Genomic DNA, 18,550 nt, shown 5'->3' on the forward strand with positions numbered 1-18,550 from the left:
AAACTACTTCAGCTCAGAATAAATGATACAGCATTAAATATTGTGAAATAAATTTTAATATATTAAATACGTTATTTTTCCCCAACATATTTTTATTATGTTAAGTGGTGCATAGAATTAATTAAAAGAAATGTAGTCTTTGATTACTTTTAAAATTCCAAAACTGTTGTTAAAATATTTTCTAATTGACAAATGTTAGTTGTTTTTTTTTTTTCAACATTTAAGTGCATTTTTTTTTTTAACCATTTTAAATAACTTAATTTAACATTCATTCTGATGGGTTTCCTTGTAGGTCCCTGCCTCAATTATTTTCTATGGGAGGGTGTTGCAGTATCAGTGAATGTTTGTGTGGTGCTGGTGCTGGACTTACTATAGTTTCTTTTTGGCAGCGGTAACTTACACTCATACATTTCGCTCCATCCCCTTCCTGGGGATGGAGACTTGTAAGTTTTCACTTTTGAGTAACTTAACACTCTACAACTGTTGGCTATGAGTGCTAAGTGACTCAAAAGTGTAAGAGTAAATGTGTAAATTGGTCACTAGTCTAAGTTACCTTTGTGAGTAGCCCCGAAGGTATAGAACTAGTGTTCAGTATGCCACAATCACTGATATGCTCAAGGCAGCTTTTTAGGGTAAATTATTGTATGTAAACTTACCACTGGTGTAACGAGACTTGTGAGGCCCCCTATAAGGTACAGGGAGGGGCCCCCTCCGTACTGAAAAAGGAGCTATCTGGCCAGAGTACTGTGATTAGGGGGCCCCCTGGAGGCTCGGCACCCCCGCGCCGCAGGGGCTGCGGGGCCTGTATTACCACTGAAAGTTACCTGAATCTGTAAATGGTCCTATAATTATTGTGATTGCAGATGGCGGGAGCCCGGCATCTACATAGTAAGTGCTGCCCCTCTGATCTTTACAGGATTATTCAGTTTATGCAAGGGATACTTTATTGTATATAATGACATAAAACTGTCAGTCAAGTAGGCCCTTACTGTCTCAAGCTTCAATCTCCCCTCTTCAGTTTCTTTCATTCTGTGTCACTTTACTCCTGCTCTCACCCTTATTTCCTTAACTGTAATGGAAACATTGTGTATTGAAAATCATAGGCTTATAATTCAATTTGCTTACAATAGTTCTAAAGGCATGTCCTTTGTTTCTATGCTGATGGAAAAACCTACCAGTGATGAGTTAATGTTGCAATGATCTGTTTAAGTGCATGTGGTAGGCTGTTTTTCCAAGCTACAATCAGAAATGTATGTCCATATGTCTTATCCTCTGGCAGAAATCAGTTGGCGGATCAAAGTGCTATTCTGGTGGGTTTGGCAGGTATCGGCAGAGGCATCTTCCACTGTACGCAGTGGTGTACAATATTCGCTGCGTCTATGCTGGCTTCCCTGGCCCTATCAGACTAGTGGGACAAGCGAGGTGTAGAGTAGACAGGGCCACGGCCGGCTGACAGTCACTGAACAGATGTTGGCCTTACCAGGTGCTCGTGGAGAGCGAGGAGCTGCACTGTCTCAGAAGGATATGGTGGGAGAGCCCTCTGGACAATGAGGGAGGTTGGAGGCAAAGTATTTATTGTTATATATCCGTATAGTGAGGTGGTAGAACGTTTGCTTTAAGGTTTGGGGCAAGTCCAATCAATTATTATATTTGAAAATGAACAATGACTTGGGCGGGGTTGTGTTGCATCACTGTTTATATTTGTACCTGCGTATGAGAGGGTGCAATGAAAATCCTTGAGGTGGGCTATAGGACTATTGTAATTGATTCTATCTTGGCTTACTAAACTCTCTGAATGTCGCATGTTCAAAATATGGCAACACGCCTTCTTTTTCGGGTAACAGAATGCCATCCTCTCCATTCGCTGCCTTAGCTCCTGGTGGCAAAATGCACCATTTTAAAATGTCTGTCACAAAGCCTAGAAAATCACTGGTTACGATTTGTCTTCAAAAACTGATCACTCATTTATCCTTCCACTTTCAATGGGCCTCTGTCAACCTGTTATTCCTGCCCAGGGTTTAAATAGCCAGGATGGTAGAACATCCTTTCAAACCAGACTGCATAGCATTGTAACTCTGCCAAATGAGATTAGAGAGTTCATCCGTCATAACCAGTTTAGAAAACCTGTATTTAAAAAAAAAAAAAAAAAAAAAAAACTCGTCTCGGTATGCACCTGCTTTCTGTAGCTTAACACCACGACAACCTTTTGAGAGTAACTGAGTACTTTATAAGACCAATGTTCATTCAATAGACAAGGTATGTTTTTTTTGTTTGTTCTCAGCTCTAAGGGACATTGTGCTGGGTTTTGGGAAGGCAGGCATTTGATTTGTTTTTGAGGCAGGGAGGTTGGAGAATGCCAAGCAGTTGGGGGTGGGGTGGTGAGGGAGGGGCATTCTGGCTGGAATGCCAAGACCTTTTCTGTGATGGGAGGGAGGATGAAGGAAGTGAGCATGGAAAGTGGCCACAGGTACTGTTGAGATTGTGTGTGTGTGTGTGTGTGTGTGGCTTCCAGATAGCTCCTGCTCAGCAACTCATTGGCTAACGCAGATGCAAGCTTTCCTCCCATTGTCGTTCCCTTGGTGGGAAGTATTTTTGGTGTACAAGAGACACCATTTGGGATCCACATTGCAGCATAATACTCATATGCGCTGAACTGCATGGTACAAGGTAACCCTAGGTTTGTGACATTGTGATATTGTAGGGAAGGCCTACCTTACACTGCATGACGAATACAGACATGATATACGGCAACATTGCTGAGTTTTACATTCTCCAGAAATGACGCAAATAGCAGTGAAAATTAGCTGGATGCCACACTTCTGAACCGAAATGGTGAAACAAATGCTAACGCAGCTGTACAAAGCTACTGAGAAAATGGCTGCAATAAAACACTTGATTCAAGTCTCACATCAGAGCAAGAGTCTAATACAGAAATAACTTCAACAATGCATGAGGTTCAGAGATTGTCATGTGTGAATGTTCACATTATCTGCCAGACTACCCTGCATACCTTTTTGAAGGAGGCCTATCCTGTTGAGTCTCCAGCTTTGTCATTTCATTCTTGCTATCATTTTCAATGTGTGATTGTGTAGGATCTTTTGAAATAAAATACTTTATTTCTGCACTTTTCATTCACTGGTCTTTTTCCCCCAGTTTCATACTATTGCTTCTTGATCTCCTCTGCAGTAACAAAAGCTGGGAGTTTAGATGCACTTTACTGTACTTCTCACTACTGCTGTATCTCTGGCGAAGTGTGATCTACTTTGCTTCCTATTTCCACTCTCCCAAATCTGACCCCTTGAGGTGACCTCAATGTCTTTCTTCTCTGGCTTTAGGTCTCCAATGCCAGTGGTAAGTTGGACCTGACCAAGGTGAGTGACAGCAGTCCCTTCGCCAAGCAGCTGCTCGACTCCAACGATTGCTTTATCCTGGACAATGGCAAGAATGGAAGAATCTTCATCTGGAAAGGTGCGGTGGTGGGTCATGTGGTGATGTCAAAGGGTGGGAGGGTGCATAGGGAAGGTGAACGGGGGGTCTGATATGTCTTTGATTGTTTTAAGTCTGTTAGGCAAACTGTATCTCTTTGGAGCATTGCCCTGCTCAAAACTTAATGATATATGTAATGCCGTTAAAAATCACCATTCAGAACCTGTACTGTGCATTGTGGTAGGTTAATCCTTTCACAACATTGAATGACATTGCTTGCAATAGACATGGCCCACTGGGAACCCATAAGAGATGTCACCTCACTGCATGACATACCCGATTATTAGCTGGAGAATAAAGCTAGGATTGAACAAGCAATTTTTAGCAGAACCTAATATATTTCCTTTGATAATACCAGTTGGTAGAACTAGTCGACACGGAGATTTGCAGATTGGGAAACCAGCAGAAAATAAGATATCCAAGGACATGCCTGGACAAGGAGGAAACTAATTACTAGAGAAAGTTCTTTGTAGTTTCCTTGCACTGATTACTTCATTACTGAGCTGGAAGACTAACTCCATGTGTAGATGTGGCTAGATCAAAGATAACCAATAGTAGAAAATGTGGCAATCTCCGCTATGTTCTCTACACTGAAGGGCATGTTTGGTAGAACTAGGATCTTAAAAGTAAGAAAACAAGTCAACAAATGGAATAATGCTCTGATTTTCATGAGTAAAGTTTGGCACTGTACTATGCATCCTGTAGTCTCCCACAAAAAAAATTTGCATTTCCAAAGTACTGCTCATCTCCACCCTCTCCTCTTCCCTCCCCTCCACCCCCCTTGAATTGAAAGGCCGCAGATGGGTTGTTGGTCTCTAATGCCAACGAAGACTTGGAGCAGCACGTATGGTGGCTGCTCTGGAGAACAGGCCTCCTTTGTCACCCTCCACTATGATTATTATAAGCATCCAAATCAGGCAGTCTTTACGAATCAAACTGAAAACAAATCATGTGCCAACATCTGCATGTAGAAAATGCCATTTCTTACTCTTCTGCACATCTTGCCACTGCTCTCTGATCCTGGTGGAGCACACAGTCCGCTTCTCATCGCAGAACCCATGCACTGTGCAGCTTCGTTTCCTGAAAGTAAGGCAATGTACCACTACCCTTGCAAAAAGCTATTTCTCCTCATCCTCCCCTGGGAAGGTGCATGTAAAATTCCATGAGAGTTGCATGGGAACACCCACTGCAACCCCAATGGGACACCTACCAAGGGCAGAGTAGCGCAACAGTGATTTTCGCTGCGTTACCTTACTCCAGGTTTATGAAGCCACACAGAGCCACGCAAAGTGGTTTTGCTTGGCTTCATTTATCTGTCATAAAGGTTTGCATCGTACATGTACTACATTGTGGGTTGCCAGCATGACTCAAACCTCTCATAAATATGTCTCTAAGTACTTTTGTCTAAGGCATTGTTTGTGATGCGGAATGCGGTGGCCTTGCATCACCGTTGCATTAAAGAAACCAACTAAACCCAAAGAGACTCCTCATTCCAGAGTCATTGAAGACATCTAAGCGGTGAAGGTGCTAATGAAACCCTACAGCGTGTGATTGAAGTCTAACCCTTGTTTCCCCATGACTCGTGGAATATGCATGCCAGAAGATGTATCATAGGACTACTCTTCCCAGAATGCCCCGGGAGATTGAAAGTTCAAAAGTAGAGTTCATTCATATGAGTGCGCTATGAATGAGAACAGAGGGTTTCCTGACCTGATCAACTGAGATGCAGCCTTAAGTCGGTGCACGCTCTGGGGCATGTCTCACGCTTGCACTCCTGCCTGGTGCATCCTGCAGACATGCTCATTCATTGGGCCAATGAAATTATACAAGGTAGCATGGTCCTTGAGAGTTTGATCCCGGGTTTGCTGCATGGATTGACCAGAGTTTCCACCCCCTGACCCTGCTAAAGTGTATGTTTTCGTGTGGGCAAAGAATCACCATGAATGCCAATTAGAGGTACCTGGGGGTTGGATGTACTAACCCTGGCCATATCGGTGATACCCCTGGCTCTCCCTGGTTTTAAGGGTCACGGAGACCGTGGTAAATAGAGGAAAAAAGAGAAGCGAGGCTGTGAGCCACAGAATCCCCTGAGCAGAAAGTAGGAAGCTGAGTGGCAGGGTGGAACTCACTGTCAACACTGTCTTATTAGGAGGTGAAGGAGTTGATGATATATTTCTTCTGCATTTTGGTGAATCCATGCCTGTGTCCCCCCTCTAAATCTATCCCTGCTCTCTTTCTACTCAGGCAAGAAGGCCAACAAGGAAGAACGGCAGAAGTCCTTGGACATGGCTAACGAGTTCATCACACAAATGAAATATTCTAGCACAACGCAGGTGAGACAGCCTCTTCAGGGAAATCTTTCAAGAGCACAAAATGAGTTGTTGTTCCACCAAAAATGGCTTCAGTTGGACTGCTTTTTCCAGATGTGCAATTTTCAGATAACATTTTTTTCTATTTTGGCGTATACTTTTCCATCCGAAGTACCAGCAAAAAGGTGCTTGTGTGTATTTTAATGTATACTTCTAGAGTCAAATAACTGGGAGCACAAAGTAGAGGCTGTTATACAAGGTGTGCACCCTGAATATTGAACCTACAGTATCAATGGAACAGAATATCAAGGACCAAACAATGAAATCTAAATATCGACTAGTAAGTCCAGAGTTTCTGTATCTATTAAAAAAAAAAAAAATATATATATATATATATATATATATATATATATATATATATATATATATATATATATATTAAAAAATTTGAACTCTATTGGTCACCCGGAACTTTATCTAACCCCCACTTCATGTACACAAATGACTAAAAAAGCTTTGAAAGTAGCATGCCTTGACCTATTGGAGGAGAGGCGGTGGTACCTAGATGGGAACAAGTCCACAATCATCTCATACCGTCGCATTCTTCATGGTCCTGGCTTACATCCTTACCTGACCCCAGCTTTCTCAAGGTATCACAGAATGCTTCTTACCCGGATGAGGACTGACTGTTTCTATAGGTTGATATCATTCCCGGCCCCAAATGACTGGTCTGCAAAATTGATAAACTGTCCCTGTGACGATTTAGCTACCCAGTCAAATATCCATTGCATCTTCTTTTGCAATTACTATGAGTGGGGTAGAAAGAGGTATTTGTTACCAATCTTAAAGCTGTGGGGACTGAGAAAATGTAAACCAGCACTGATTAGATTGTACATGCTGCAAGATGAATCTACTATGAACGCAGAGATTAAATTCCTGACATTTGCTGTAAAATGCAGAGGGACGATGGCCTAATGATTATTGATTAATGATTGTAGAATTGTATTATTTTGTGCATAATCACATCTAATAGTACATACATTTCCTTTAGACCGAGTGTGCTCCCTGCACCTTATGAACTGTTTTTTAATATGTTTTTGCTTTTTATTCCTTAACTTATTCATACGCAAATTAGCGTGTTTTTTAACTCTAATTAATGTATGCCATGTATATGTTTTGTATTTTCCTTCTGTGCTTTTATGGTCTTTTTTAAATACCGAATAAAGCTATCTTTGACTTGACTATATATATATATATATATATATATATATATATATATATATATATATATATATATATATACAGACACACTTTACGTAGTACATATGTTATCAAGGTAAATAGATGTGGAGTTAAGAATAGTAAATCTATACTTCCCTATATGCACCTACCTTTTGGTATTTTGACCCGGTCTGTTCTGACCTCCAGATTCTTGTATCTCGATATTGCTGGTGTCAATCTACTGTAGTATAGCAGTCGTAAAGCCTCCTGCTTAGCATCCTTCCTGCGCTGATTGGTTACTGCCTGATATTACAATACCCAGGTAGAATCTGGTTTGGAACCAAATCGACCCAGACCACTGCAAATGATATGACATGGCAGACAGGCTACATGTACCCAGGTGCTGTCAGCAACCGCTTGAAGGTGATGCTCTAGTTTGTGCAGGTCTTGGATCATGCAGGCCTCTCACCAATGCCTGTTTTTTCTGATGCACAGGTGCAGATCGTGTCTGAGGAGAACGAGAGTGGACTCTTCAAGCAGTTCTTCAAGGCCTGGGCATAACTCCCCTTTGCCGGCTGCTCGGAAGGAGTTTCCATTCACTTGCCCACAAAAGGAATATTTTGTTCAGTTTTTGCCAGTCATGAAGCATTTTAATAAAAAATTATGTTATTTAGTGACTTCGATTTTTTTTTTTCTCCTAGTTTAAATTGAGCAGGTAGTCACTGCTAAGTGTTGAAGTAGTGCTGTATACTGATTAATACTATTGTTATACGTAATTTGTAAAGCCTGTGGCTACCAAAAGTTTTCCCAGCTCTTGGCTCATCTACAGACCGATTAGGACCTGCAAGTCCACTAAACGGAAAGATCAGAACACTCCAAGCATTATTATAAAAGAGAAAATTACTTAGACCTGAACAAATTAACATTAAAAATTAAATTCACATCTCTGATTCTGGAAAATATATCTCCGCTTGCAGGTTCTGCATCCTTTTCCCACCCTATGGCTACTCTCTCGATGTGCTGTAGGCTGAAGCGTGTATATAATGTACCCTGCTGCAGAGAGTCTGAGCTAGTGACAGGTTCATGCACCAGTGACCTGGCAGCTTTCCTCGAGGCGGTCCAACCCATGTTTCTTTTGTGAACGATGTTTATGCTTCAGATTAGATGTGACAAGTGCTGAGGCCACGCCTGGTGTATGCGACAGGTGTACTTTCCCGCATAGCCTCAGGTGCTGGAGGGTTAGAGCAGAACAGGTGCCCTGCAAGCAGCAGGTGCATTTGGCAAAAACATTTGTTGAAGATTTTGCTAAGGTCTTTCCTGTAACTTATAACTTCATAAATTACATTTCTAGGAACAACCACAATATAGAAGTGCAAAAAGAACAACTGATTGACAGAATGCTGCACAATATCAAACCGTCAAACCAGTACAGAGATCTGGGCCTAAATCCATCGTGTTTTTGCTCCCTGTTCCATTCCAGTTAAGACCCAGCTATCTGCAATTCAGTCTTAACCCTGTTCCCCGTAGGGACAATACAGCCTGACTGCCAAGCCAGGTTCTCCCTGGACTGGAAAAAAGCATCTTGGGACCGGTTTGGGGTTTTCACCCCTCATCAGCCAGGCTAGCGTGAATCCATGGCCATGTCTGAACTGGGGTGGCAGAGTGGGCTAAAGAACGGTGACGGATTAAACCCAGATCTGCTGACTGGGTGTGAGTGTTTAATTGGATCAGATGCTCCGTCCATCACCTCCCCCTTTTGTACCGCAGCGTGAATCCAGTGGCATGAAGAGCACGCGACCCACGTCTGGGCATACCAGTCACACTCTGGGTGAAAAATGCATGGCGTGGGGAGTAAAAAACGATGGATTTTGGCCCAGATCTCTGTACTGGGTTGAATGTATGACCTCGTTCTGCATTCTGTCCATCAATTGATTTTGTTTTGCACAATATACAAGGCCCTGGTAATATTATGCTCCGTATCTCCTACTCCCATGATAGGACCTAGAGTTAGCAGCAAGAAAAGGCCTTTCTCCAACAGCCCCTATCTGATCAGCACTACTAATATTCCATTCTCTTAGTACCTCATGGTGAGCAGAGATGGGCTCGGGAGTTACTCTAAAGGGGTCAGCGCCAGTATCGTCTTACTGCTAGTATTTTTTGTCTGATCAGAGATGGACCCAGTGGATCGCACCACTGTCCTATTTCACCTACTGTCCTATTTCACCTACTGTCCTCAGTCTGACCAGAGATGGACACTGGGAGATATGCCCAAGGGATACCACTCCTGTCCCCATTTCACTACTATTTTCTCCCCCCATCTTCCAGAGATAGACACAAAGATAACTCCCAGGGAGAGCACCACTGTCCTCTTCCCCCTGGCATCAAATCTCAGTAAATCTGCCCCTCCGTGTCTGCTGTCTCCCAGTGCATCACGCCTAATCAAACTGCAAGAGCGTAATATCCATTTGTCACCAGAGCGCTTTTATACCAGTCCTAAATACAGCCGTTTTATCCTAGCGTGAATGCCTAACTTCATCCCTGTTTGCTTTCTCATCGGAGCAAATCTTTCAGCTAAAAAGATACCCCACCCCTGTCACCTCATGGGAGGGAACTCCCATGGTGTGGGGACAATTAGTTTACCTTTTCCAAAAACATTCTCTAGTTTGGTTTTGGAAAAATAAACACTTTGTTAAACTTTGGCGGAAGGCCATCCTGTTTGACGGAGCCACCTGTCAAACCTTTACAACACTGAGCGGATCCGGCGTGATGGTGGTTCCTGCTAATGTTTAGAATTTTCCACAGGGCTGATGGACAACTCTAAATATTGCCAGTGGCAGTCCCTCGGGCAATGCCCTCCAGCACTCCAACAGAATAGCCTCTGACCACCCTACTCTAAACCTGCATCTAAAAGTAGATATTTTCAGTTCCCTCCAGTTGCCTCTCAATTGAACTCTAAATAGTCCTAGGCAACACACAGGCGCTCCTATTACAGAACATAAGTAAATACAATCTTGCCTTCGCTGACTTTTTGTTGTAGAATTTCCAATCCCCAGTTGTAACAGGCAATGGGAGAAGAGGACACAGTGTAGAGGACACAGTATTTAATTGCCATCCCAGTAAGTCGGGGATAATGAATATACTGCCAATTTCTGAAAGTGTGTGGGTAAATTTAATGCACCAACCCTGTAAGAGCAGTGGAGATGACCTCTTGCAATCACTCGTTCACTCTTCACGATCACTCGTTTACAATGAAGTGCCAAACGCAGTGCATGATTGGGTGTCGACACCTCGACAAGCATTGCTATGCATTGCATGGACCAGCCATGGGCAACATTAGGCAAAATCTAAATCCGGAGCAGTAACTATTTTCAATAAACCACGGAATTTGGACACTTTAAAATCTGCAGCAGATTGGGTCATTTTTGTAAGTAGCCACATGTATTTTATTTGAATATGACACTTTACAACGCACGTGTTACAACCCGTGTCATTACAACACATTTTTTACATCACACAATCCATTACAAAGCAATTACTATTATAACTCCGCTGGGGCGTTACTTTGGGGAATGCATTGTAATGGATTGAGATGTAATGACATGCGTTGTAATGGATTTTGCGATATAAAAAAAGCGTTGTAATGACACGAGTTGTAACTCATGCGTTGTAAACTATGTTTCCCATTTTATTTCAAACAAAATTATCAAGCCGAGCAAAAGCCTCAAAGATACAGAGTCAAGTAGGCAGGGAGTTTTGGGCAAGTTACTTTTATAAATACATCTCATGCAATTCCCAAAATCAGTAGGTGCATAGTTTATATAAAATATCTTTCTCCAGCTGATGCTTACATTTTTGCCCATGGGAGACTTGTTTGAGTAAAAAAAATTGCTACATGACTGGACTGAGACAGCTAGAACTAGGCTCCTGCCAGTATGTGTATTTTTTTTCTCTAATGTCGTCGTGTAAAAACTTAAGCTTGCACAAAATGCATTTTGTATGTTTTGCATGAGATTTTTAATTACACAAATTTTATAAGGACAAATATTTGCATTTTCACTGCACTCTGTAAGCAAGTCCAAAGCGGAAGGTATGCAAATAGGGAAGCAACATGGGAAACCTCCTTTAGGATGAAGCCGAAATCACGCTGTGCTTTCACAGTGCTGGCAATAGAACGAACGTGCCGTAAGACTAACGGCACGTTCGTTCTATTGCCAGCACTGTGAAAGCACAGCGTGGTGCACTAACTTAGTGCACCACGCTGTGCTTTCACAGTGCTGGCAATAGAACAAACGTGCCATTAGCACACATTTGTTCAGAACGCGAGTTGTTTCAACGACTTGTGTTAGAGTGGGTGCAATGGTGGAATGATGTTGTCCAACATCTTCCCTACTGTTGAGTAGACTGGAGTTGGAATAGTAAATGATCCAATTCCAAAGTCCGGAGCACCTCGAAGGCAAGTCGGTATAACGCATTGCATGCTGAACTAATGCATATTAACAACCTGTGCGTTCTAATGACAGCGTGATGAAGGCAGGCAGGATTCTGTTGTGCATTCAAGCAACACTGCTGGCACTGAGGGATGTGCCCATTTGTTGTAATGGGAATCAAGTGAGTTGCAGGCTGGGCTGATCAGAGGGCCCTTGAGCAGTGAATCTTTTCTCTGGAGCCGCCCAGCCCAAGTCGGAGTCCCTCAAGTGTGTATTTTATTTTGTCCACTCAGTGAAGGTGTCAAGAAACTAAATGCTCCTGATCGTGTAAACCCAAAAAATGGGTATGCATCAAATGCGGTACAGAGGCCTTGGCATCGGCACACAGACAGGTCAACAAATATGTGTTAGACGGACAAAAAACTTGTTAAATTCACAGTGTGGGGGGAAATGAGCAGCTGTGTGATGGAGACCCCACATTTCAATGAATGTTTCTAAACATTCAAAGATGTTGAAAATACGGGGACATATGCAGGGCCGGACTGGGAACCAAAACCGGCCCTGGCAAAGTGCTTGGCCGGCCCCCCGCCCCCCGGGCGGGAGGGGGGCGAGCGCTTTGCCAGGGCCGCTTTTCAGCCGATTTTGTTACAGGGCCGATTTTGCAGCTATGCTGCAAAACCGGCTCTGCAACAAAAACTGCCCCCAGGGCCCAAAACCGGCCCCCACCCTTGCGGCCGACCGGGGGATTGCCCGGTGCCCACAACGGCCAGTCCGGGCCTGGACATAAAAGTTTGTCTATTTTAGGCACTAAATATGACCATCAATTCAATAGATTTTGTTGGTTTTCCATTAGATTTTGTAGTGTATTCAACTAAATTGCAAACAAACGTTCACAGATTTTCACCAACTTTTCTGTGGATTTGCTCTTTCGGCATAACCCTAGTGTCCTCTGTCTCCCGCCAAACTGTTTAACAATTAACGTAAGATGGGGCCTCTGGGCACAACAGTGGCAGACTTAGTTTTCCCTCAAATGCTGGACTATGAAGTGACAATGAGCAACAATTCTGCTTTCTCTGCCCATGCCCAGTATCTGCCTGAGGAATACCCTCTCCAGACATTTCTCTTTCATTGTGTTTACGTGGTCATTCCAAGGGACAGCATGGTGGTTCCTCCTCTGCAAGAATCGACATGCATACAGGTTGTTGACTAATAAACCTGTTAAGTTTATCCCAGTGTCAACAATGTTATCAAATGACAAATCGACCTGATGGTTGTCAGGGTGCAGAATCACTCTCTGGTCACTTCCATCATCCTTGTGCACACTTATCACTGGTGTATGGCTTCCCCATCGGATCTGAAATATAGCTATTCAATGCATCACAGCAGTGAAAAATCAGATTTTTACTTGTGTCATCATGGGGAATGATTTTGGTTCCATGTGTTCCCCACACCTCCCTGGATCGCCACAGACCCTAGCGGAGTTGTGGATTGCTATACAGAGGAAGTTGCAAAGATGTAGGTGGCTGTTGCATCTCCTGTCTTCTTCTTTCCACTTAGAACCTCAGGTTTCCAAGTGGCACCATAGAGCACTCTACTCTTATTGCTTATTTGATATCACTTTTAACCAGGCAACAGGAAAAACTACCCTGTTTGAGATGGCAACTAATCTCTAGTTATAAAAGTGCTGTGCATTCACCCCCAGAGTTTTGTACCACTGCATTAATACTATCGGGGAAGAACAGCTGATGGACTACAGGAGATGACGCCATTGTCTCACTTAGAGTATCTGCATTCGCATTAATGCGTAAATGCAGGCGTAAACTAAAAAAACATCCTTCATGCTGTCCATACCAGCAACTGACAACCACAGAGGATGAACTAATGGAGAAACCCTCAACATTTGCTCCAAATGGATAAATTTTCGACACTGCTTACGTTTCTCCCTTCCTTCCAAGAGTAAAAATACTGTACATTGTCCCCATCAATGATCGGCTACCTGAACAAAAACCAGCAGTTTCTTATCTTCCTTGGCTTGCTCTTAGTTCTTTCAGTTCCTTCCTGGTGTTGGAACCAGATCAGATAACTGTAGTCTTCACTTTCTTAATATACTGTTTTTGTCCGCGGAAAGAGTCTAGAAACAGGACTCTTCCAGTTAAATTATATTACCAGTAATATATACAGACCTAAATTTGACTTCTTTGGCAGTAGTGTCTATTCAGTTCATATGTACAATAAGGCGGCTAGATGAGGGATCTCTGTGATGCAGGAGTCATCTTTGGATGATCACCAGAAATCCCATGGCGACCAGCAGCATCCAAGTGGATGTCATTTTTATGGTCCCTCCTGAACCAGAATCTGTCCGGGAATCATAACAAAGACACCTGTCTAATTCCAGCTCGGGAGCCCGGGAGTCCTGGTGGTTTTTGGCACCCAAGGAGGGGCTGGTGGTGACCCCTTGTTGATCAGGGATTTTGTCACCAATGCAATCCATCCAATCTTCAGCAATTGAGCGGGGGTAACCAGTCTCTGCCTGCAGAGCGTTTTTGTTCAGCTTCCAGTACTCTGTGCCTTTGAAGACGTAGACTTCACCTGGGTAGAGGGACCAGAGAGAGAGAATTAATAAACTTGAGCTCAAAGAGTCAGATTGGCCTGCAGAATAAGGAAACACAAACAATTAATTGGGGGTGATAAACCACATACAAAACACAAAGAAGACCTGGTGGAAGAAAAGAATGAAGAAAGGCAATCGGGGAAAAGACTTACAAGAGTGAAGAACTGACAAAAGAGGGGGCAATTTTTAAATTGATTAAGAAGGGTTAGTGAGAAGTGGATGAAGAAAGTGGGAAGAGATGGAGATATTGCAGTCTCAAAGGTCAGGTAATAAACATTTCCAGGCCAAACTACAGTTAAAAAGTCTAGACTCTGCGTTCATTTTTATGTGATTTCATAGCATAACTCTTACTGATCCCACCTTCCGAGGCTGAACTTACTTTTCCCTTTAATAAAGGAATTACCATCAATTTTCTTCCATGGCCCTCCTAGAATTTCATCCACTCCCATTCTCTTAAACATATGATTGAATCCTGTTCTGTATTGCTTTATTTTCGTCACTCCAACAAATACATCTTCTACCTTCAAGAGTTTCCACACAACTGTTTAGTACCGTTTGGATTGTGAGCGACCACTTTTCACCAGCAGTGAACGCCTTTTTGCAGACTGTCTCGATTATATTTCTCAGTAACTCGCGTTGTTCATACACAAGGATTGTTGTGAAATAACTGGTATTTAATTTACAAATCTCCGCAACTCTAGATTGTCCATCTGCTCATCACTGAAGGTCTGACCTATGTTTGAGGAAGTAGTTCAGTGCTAGGATCTCACTAGGTCCTGCACTGCTACACCTGATCAGCAAAGCAGGCTCGTAAAAGGACACCTGCCATGAACAACAGCGGACTATAGATTGGAAAACTCTGATATGGCCTGCAATGCTCAAGTACAAGAGTATATCTGCTTTTTGTGGCTCCCACAGTAGCTACATCCTGTTCAATGATACTGAATTGGAGACATGGACAGGCATCCTTTACCCACAAGGCAATACAAGCAATGTACGCAGACTCTGTGATTTCAACAGATGCCGAACATAACTGACAGCATTCCCATGCCGGCTGACAAACCACTAACAACCTATCCAGGACATGACCAAATCAACATCTATGCATCACATAACCTAGCCTCAGACAAACTGACCAATACAAGCCCTTTTTAGTGAAGCATACATCTAAATGGTCACCTTTTGACATTCAACAGCTTTTCCCGGTTATTACTTTTGGTTTCTCGCAATGTCCTCCATTTCTGAGTCGCTGTAATGGACAGCAGAGCTTCGCCCTATGGCTACTTGAACGGCAATGATCATCAGATCTGACACTTTGCTGCTCCTCATCTTCACATCTACCAAGAGAATATTCACTTGCCACTGCAAAACCATTTCTGGCTGTGTGCGCAGCCTGTCATGTCTCTCACAATCTTCTTAAAATGCAGGGTTGTTCAGCATGTGTGATCTCCAGGAGATGCAATCATATCATTGGCATTGCTGCGTCATACGTCCCCAGCAAAGAAAGCGCATGGCAGTATTTCATGCACCTGCATTTGTCACTGTGTAGTTGAGTGCGGGTTATAGAAAGCACTTCCTTCCATGCATGCACCAACAGACATCAACGAGATGGAGAAAAATGTCACTTTTTCTGCCTGTGAAAATTGGTAGAACAAAAGGAAATGCAGCTCTTCTAAAGATTAAAAGTAGAGTTAAAATGTGTGCATAAGGAGCATTGGAGAGCTAAGTAAAAAGTAGTTGCATTTAAAAAAAGAAAAATTGATGTATATGGTTTCCCCAGCTAGATTGAGCGTGAGCAAATGGATTACAGTCCGGGTGTTCACTGCTGTGGTTAAAAACTGTTGTCGTGGGACCCATGGGATGCCCGCTGCTCCTTCCTCGCCCACATCTCCAGAAATCCACAAGTGACAGCAGAATGGTGGTTGGTGGTCTTACTGGCCTTCTGCCATTTCTTTGGATGCTCCACAGACCTGAAAAAGATGGGAGAATGCGAGTGGTGGTGTTCCTGTACCAACCGCCCTCTACCATGTCATCGTGGGGCTTTGCGGGCCCCTCCTGAGGGGAAATGACGCCATGCTGACTAGCAGCTCTCACAGAGCCACTGTCTCTGTTGTGAATGGAAAAGCTGACTTTGGGCTGGGTGTGTGTGGGGCTCAGCAGTGGGGGCTTGGAGTTAGGGTGACCAACCGTCTGTAAGTTTCACGGACTGCCCGTAATTTGGGTCTCTTGTCCATGAAGGATTCTTTCACGGACGCCTTTTCTCTGTAGTGCTGTAAATGTCACAGCAGGGGCCAGCTCGCGTTCCTGCTGTGATCAGTGGCCTGCTGCTGGCTGCTATCAGGCCCTTTATCATTCTGTATGTTGGCCTAATTATCAGATACAGAGTGATAATGGGCCAGTGACCGCATTTGCTGGGCCTCCTCTTTCACTGACTGCTCTTCTCATGGTTCGATCGTGTGTGCAGACGCTTTGGTCAGTGAGTGTTACCAGCTGCCACTGCAATGCCACTTTCATCTTTAAGGTTAAGGGGTTACATTAATGGCTTCAGTTAATCAGGGGCCAGTGAAGCTTTATATACCCCTGTTTATGCTGTGCCTCCTACTTGCTCAGCATTGTTAGGGTGTAGTGGAACTACTACTCAGTGGAAGACTGGAAGAGCAGAGGTATGAATAACAAGCATTTGCAATGCAATAGGTCTCGCATTTACGCGAGTTTAAGCTATTGGCATTGTAAATGACAATGCCTTATATTTGTTTTAAAACAAAAAGAAAAGGCATTGTTATTTACAATGTGAATAGTTCAAATATGTGTAAATGCGAAACCTATTGCATTGCACATGCTTTTTGTCTGTGGTATGCCCTGTTTGGATCAGTTATAGAAGGCACTGGAATTCCTTTATACTTGGGAGAGGGCAACCTTGTGAAGAGCTCTGTATTGATAATGATGACATGGGCCACGTTGGGTTTTGCTTACAATGACTTCTGGGAGATTTCCTCAGATGTAAGATTGGCACCCTGCCAGAACAGGAGACCTCTTAAACCAGTGTGTCTGCTACTTGTAAATATTCCCGTACCAACAGCAGGGAGCAATATCCAACTCTTCTTATGAATCTACTGGAAAACATACTGGTAACCTGCAACATGTTTGCTTGTTGTGTAGGGAGGTATATTTTAACATTATCCCTGTGATTTTTGTCACTTTCCATTCCTTCCCTATTTTATTAAAATGAATGTATTCCTTTAATTCTTTTTATTTTTAACAGCATTGTTGTTTGGTTGCTTTGTTACAAACACCACACATCACAAGAGGGCGGTGGGTTACTGCTTATGCCACACTACCAATAAACACTGGCAAAGCCAATAGGTATGGCTTGTTTAGGTTTCTGTGTTGAATGTTCTTCAGTAACATGGTTGTATACTGCATAAACAGAAAAAACACATCTAAGTTCCCCATATGCACTAGACAATACCAAGATGCACATATACTCTCAAGCGCACAGAAAAATGTATGTAGATATGCATTCAGTCATATAAGTGCCCATACAGTCATATTTATGACAGCTGGGTGAATGTGTCGATTGATGACTGTGTAAAGAAGGGTGAGTAGGCAGTTCATAGCTGTGGGTGTCTACAGTGTTGTGGGGAGATTGAAGCAGTTGTATTGTTGGACTGATACATGCAGACTTGGTGTGGGTGGACAGGTGAATGCATGGATGTTGTTGGTGGATATGACCTGGAGAGACGGCGAATGGTGGGCCCATGGCCGGGATAGGTGGATGCATGCCTGTGTGTAGGCACAGGAGGCTGATGGCCCAGAAAGAGCATCAGGTGGAAAGGGAGCATACGAGCATTGTAAAGGTGTCAAACGATAGCACAGGAGACTTCTAGCAAACAAACAATGTGCTGGAACTGAGGCAACACAGGCAGCACATGGGGTTGACTGTCTAGGAACTAGGTGGAGATAAGAGAGAGCACAAAAACAGTAGGGCCTGGCAGGAGGAAAATAGAGGCTGGGGCTCGAGAGGAGCCAGGGCAGAGAGAGATGGGCAGCCATGTCAGACAAGCTAACAGCTATGTGGTTATACTAAAAAAAGCGGTTCCCTACGTCAAATCTCGTTATTGGGGTAATACCTACACTTTCACAGATGCTTTATTAACCTTCTTGCTTTTTCAAATATTCTTGGAAAAGGCACCATTTGCCCCTTCTTTTTGCAAACTTTTCTCAGGTAAGAACCTCTCCAACCACCACCACCACCTCTCCTAATGACGTTCAGGCTCGCTCACTCACTCGCTGCGCTCACCACCGGGAACTCAACACAAATTATTACGCCCACCACTTTCAAATGTAACCAACAGCAACTGCTCCTGCCGAGCCCAGGGCATGGCAAACTGTTTTTGTTTAGGGACTCCTGTCACCTAACCTGGGGCCAAGCTCTGGGGGGTGGTTTCATTTTGGCTAATGTTACCCAGTTGTATCCAATATGCAAACGCAGGTAT

The 18,550-nt window shown here is 43.4% G+C and overlaps 2 protein-coding genes across 2 annotated transcripts in view; one reads left to right on the forward strand and one right to left on the reverse strand.

Moving 5' to 3' along the window:
• The window catches only part of CAPG (capping actin protein, gelsolin like), a 54,207-nt gene extending 46,518 nt beyond the window's left edge, over positions 1–7,689 (forward strand). The window contains exons 7-9 of the mRNA XM_078665353.1: positions 3,336–3,468; positions 5,731–5,819; positions 7,512–7,689. Of these exons, the coding sequence (XP_078521479.1) occupies positions 3,336–3,468; positions 5,731–5,819; positions 7,512–7,577 (288 nt within the window). The 3' untranslated portion in view covers positions 7,578–7,689. The remainder of the gene's footprint in view (positions 1–3,335; positions 3,469–5,730; positions 5,820–7,511) is intronic.
• A 5,686-nt stretch (positions 7,690–13,375) lies between these two features.
• Positions 13,376–18,550, reverse strand: part of LOC144789783 (matrix metalloproteinase-17-like) — a 184,089-nt gene continuing 178,914 nt past the window's right edge. Inside the window, exon 10 of the mRNA XM_078665354.1 lies at positions 13,376–14,032. Coding sequence (XP_078521480.1) covers positions 13,713–14,032 — 320 coding nt within the window. The 3' untranslated portion in view covers positions 13,376–13,712. The remainder of the gene's footprint in view (positions 14,033–18,550) is intronic.

The sequence above is a fragment of the Lissotriton helveticus genome, chromosome 1_1, assembly GCF_964261635.1.
Source record: "Lissotriton helveticus chromosome 1_1, aLisHel1.1, whole genome shotgun sequence".
Classification (NCBI taxonomy): domain Eukaryota; kingdom Metazoa; phylum Chordata; class Amphibia; order Caudata; family Salamandridae; genus Lissotriton; species Lissotriton helveticus.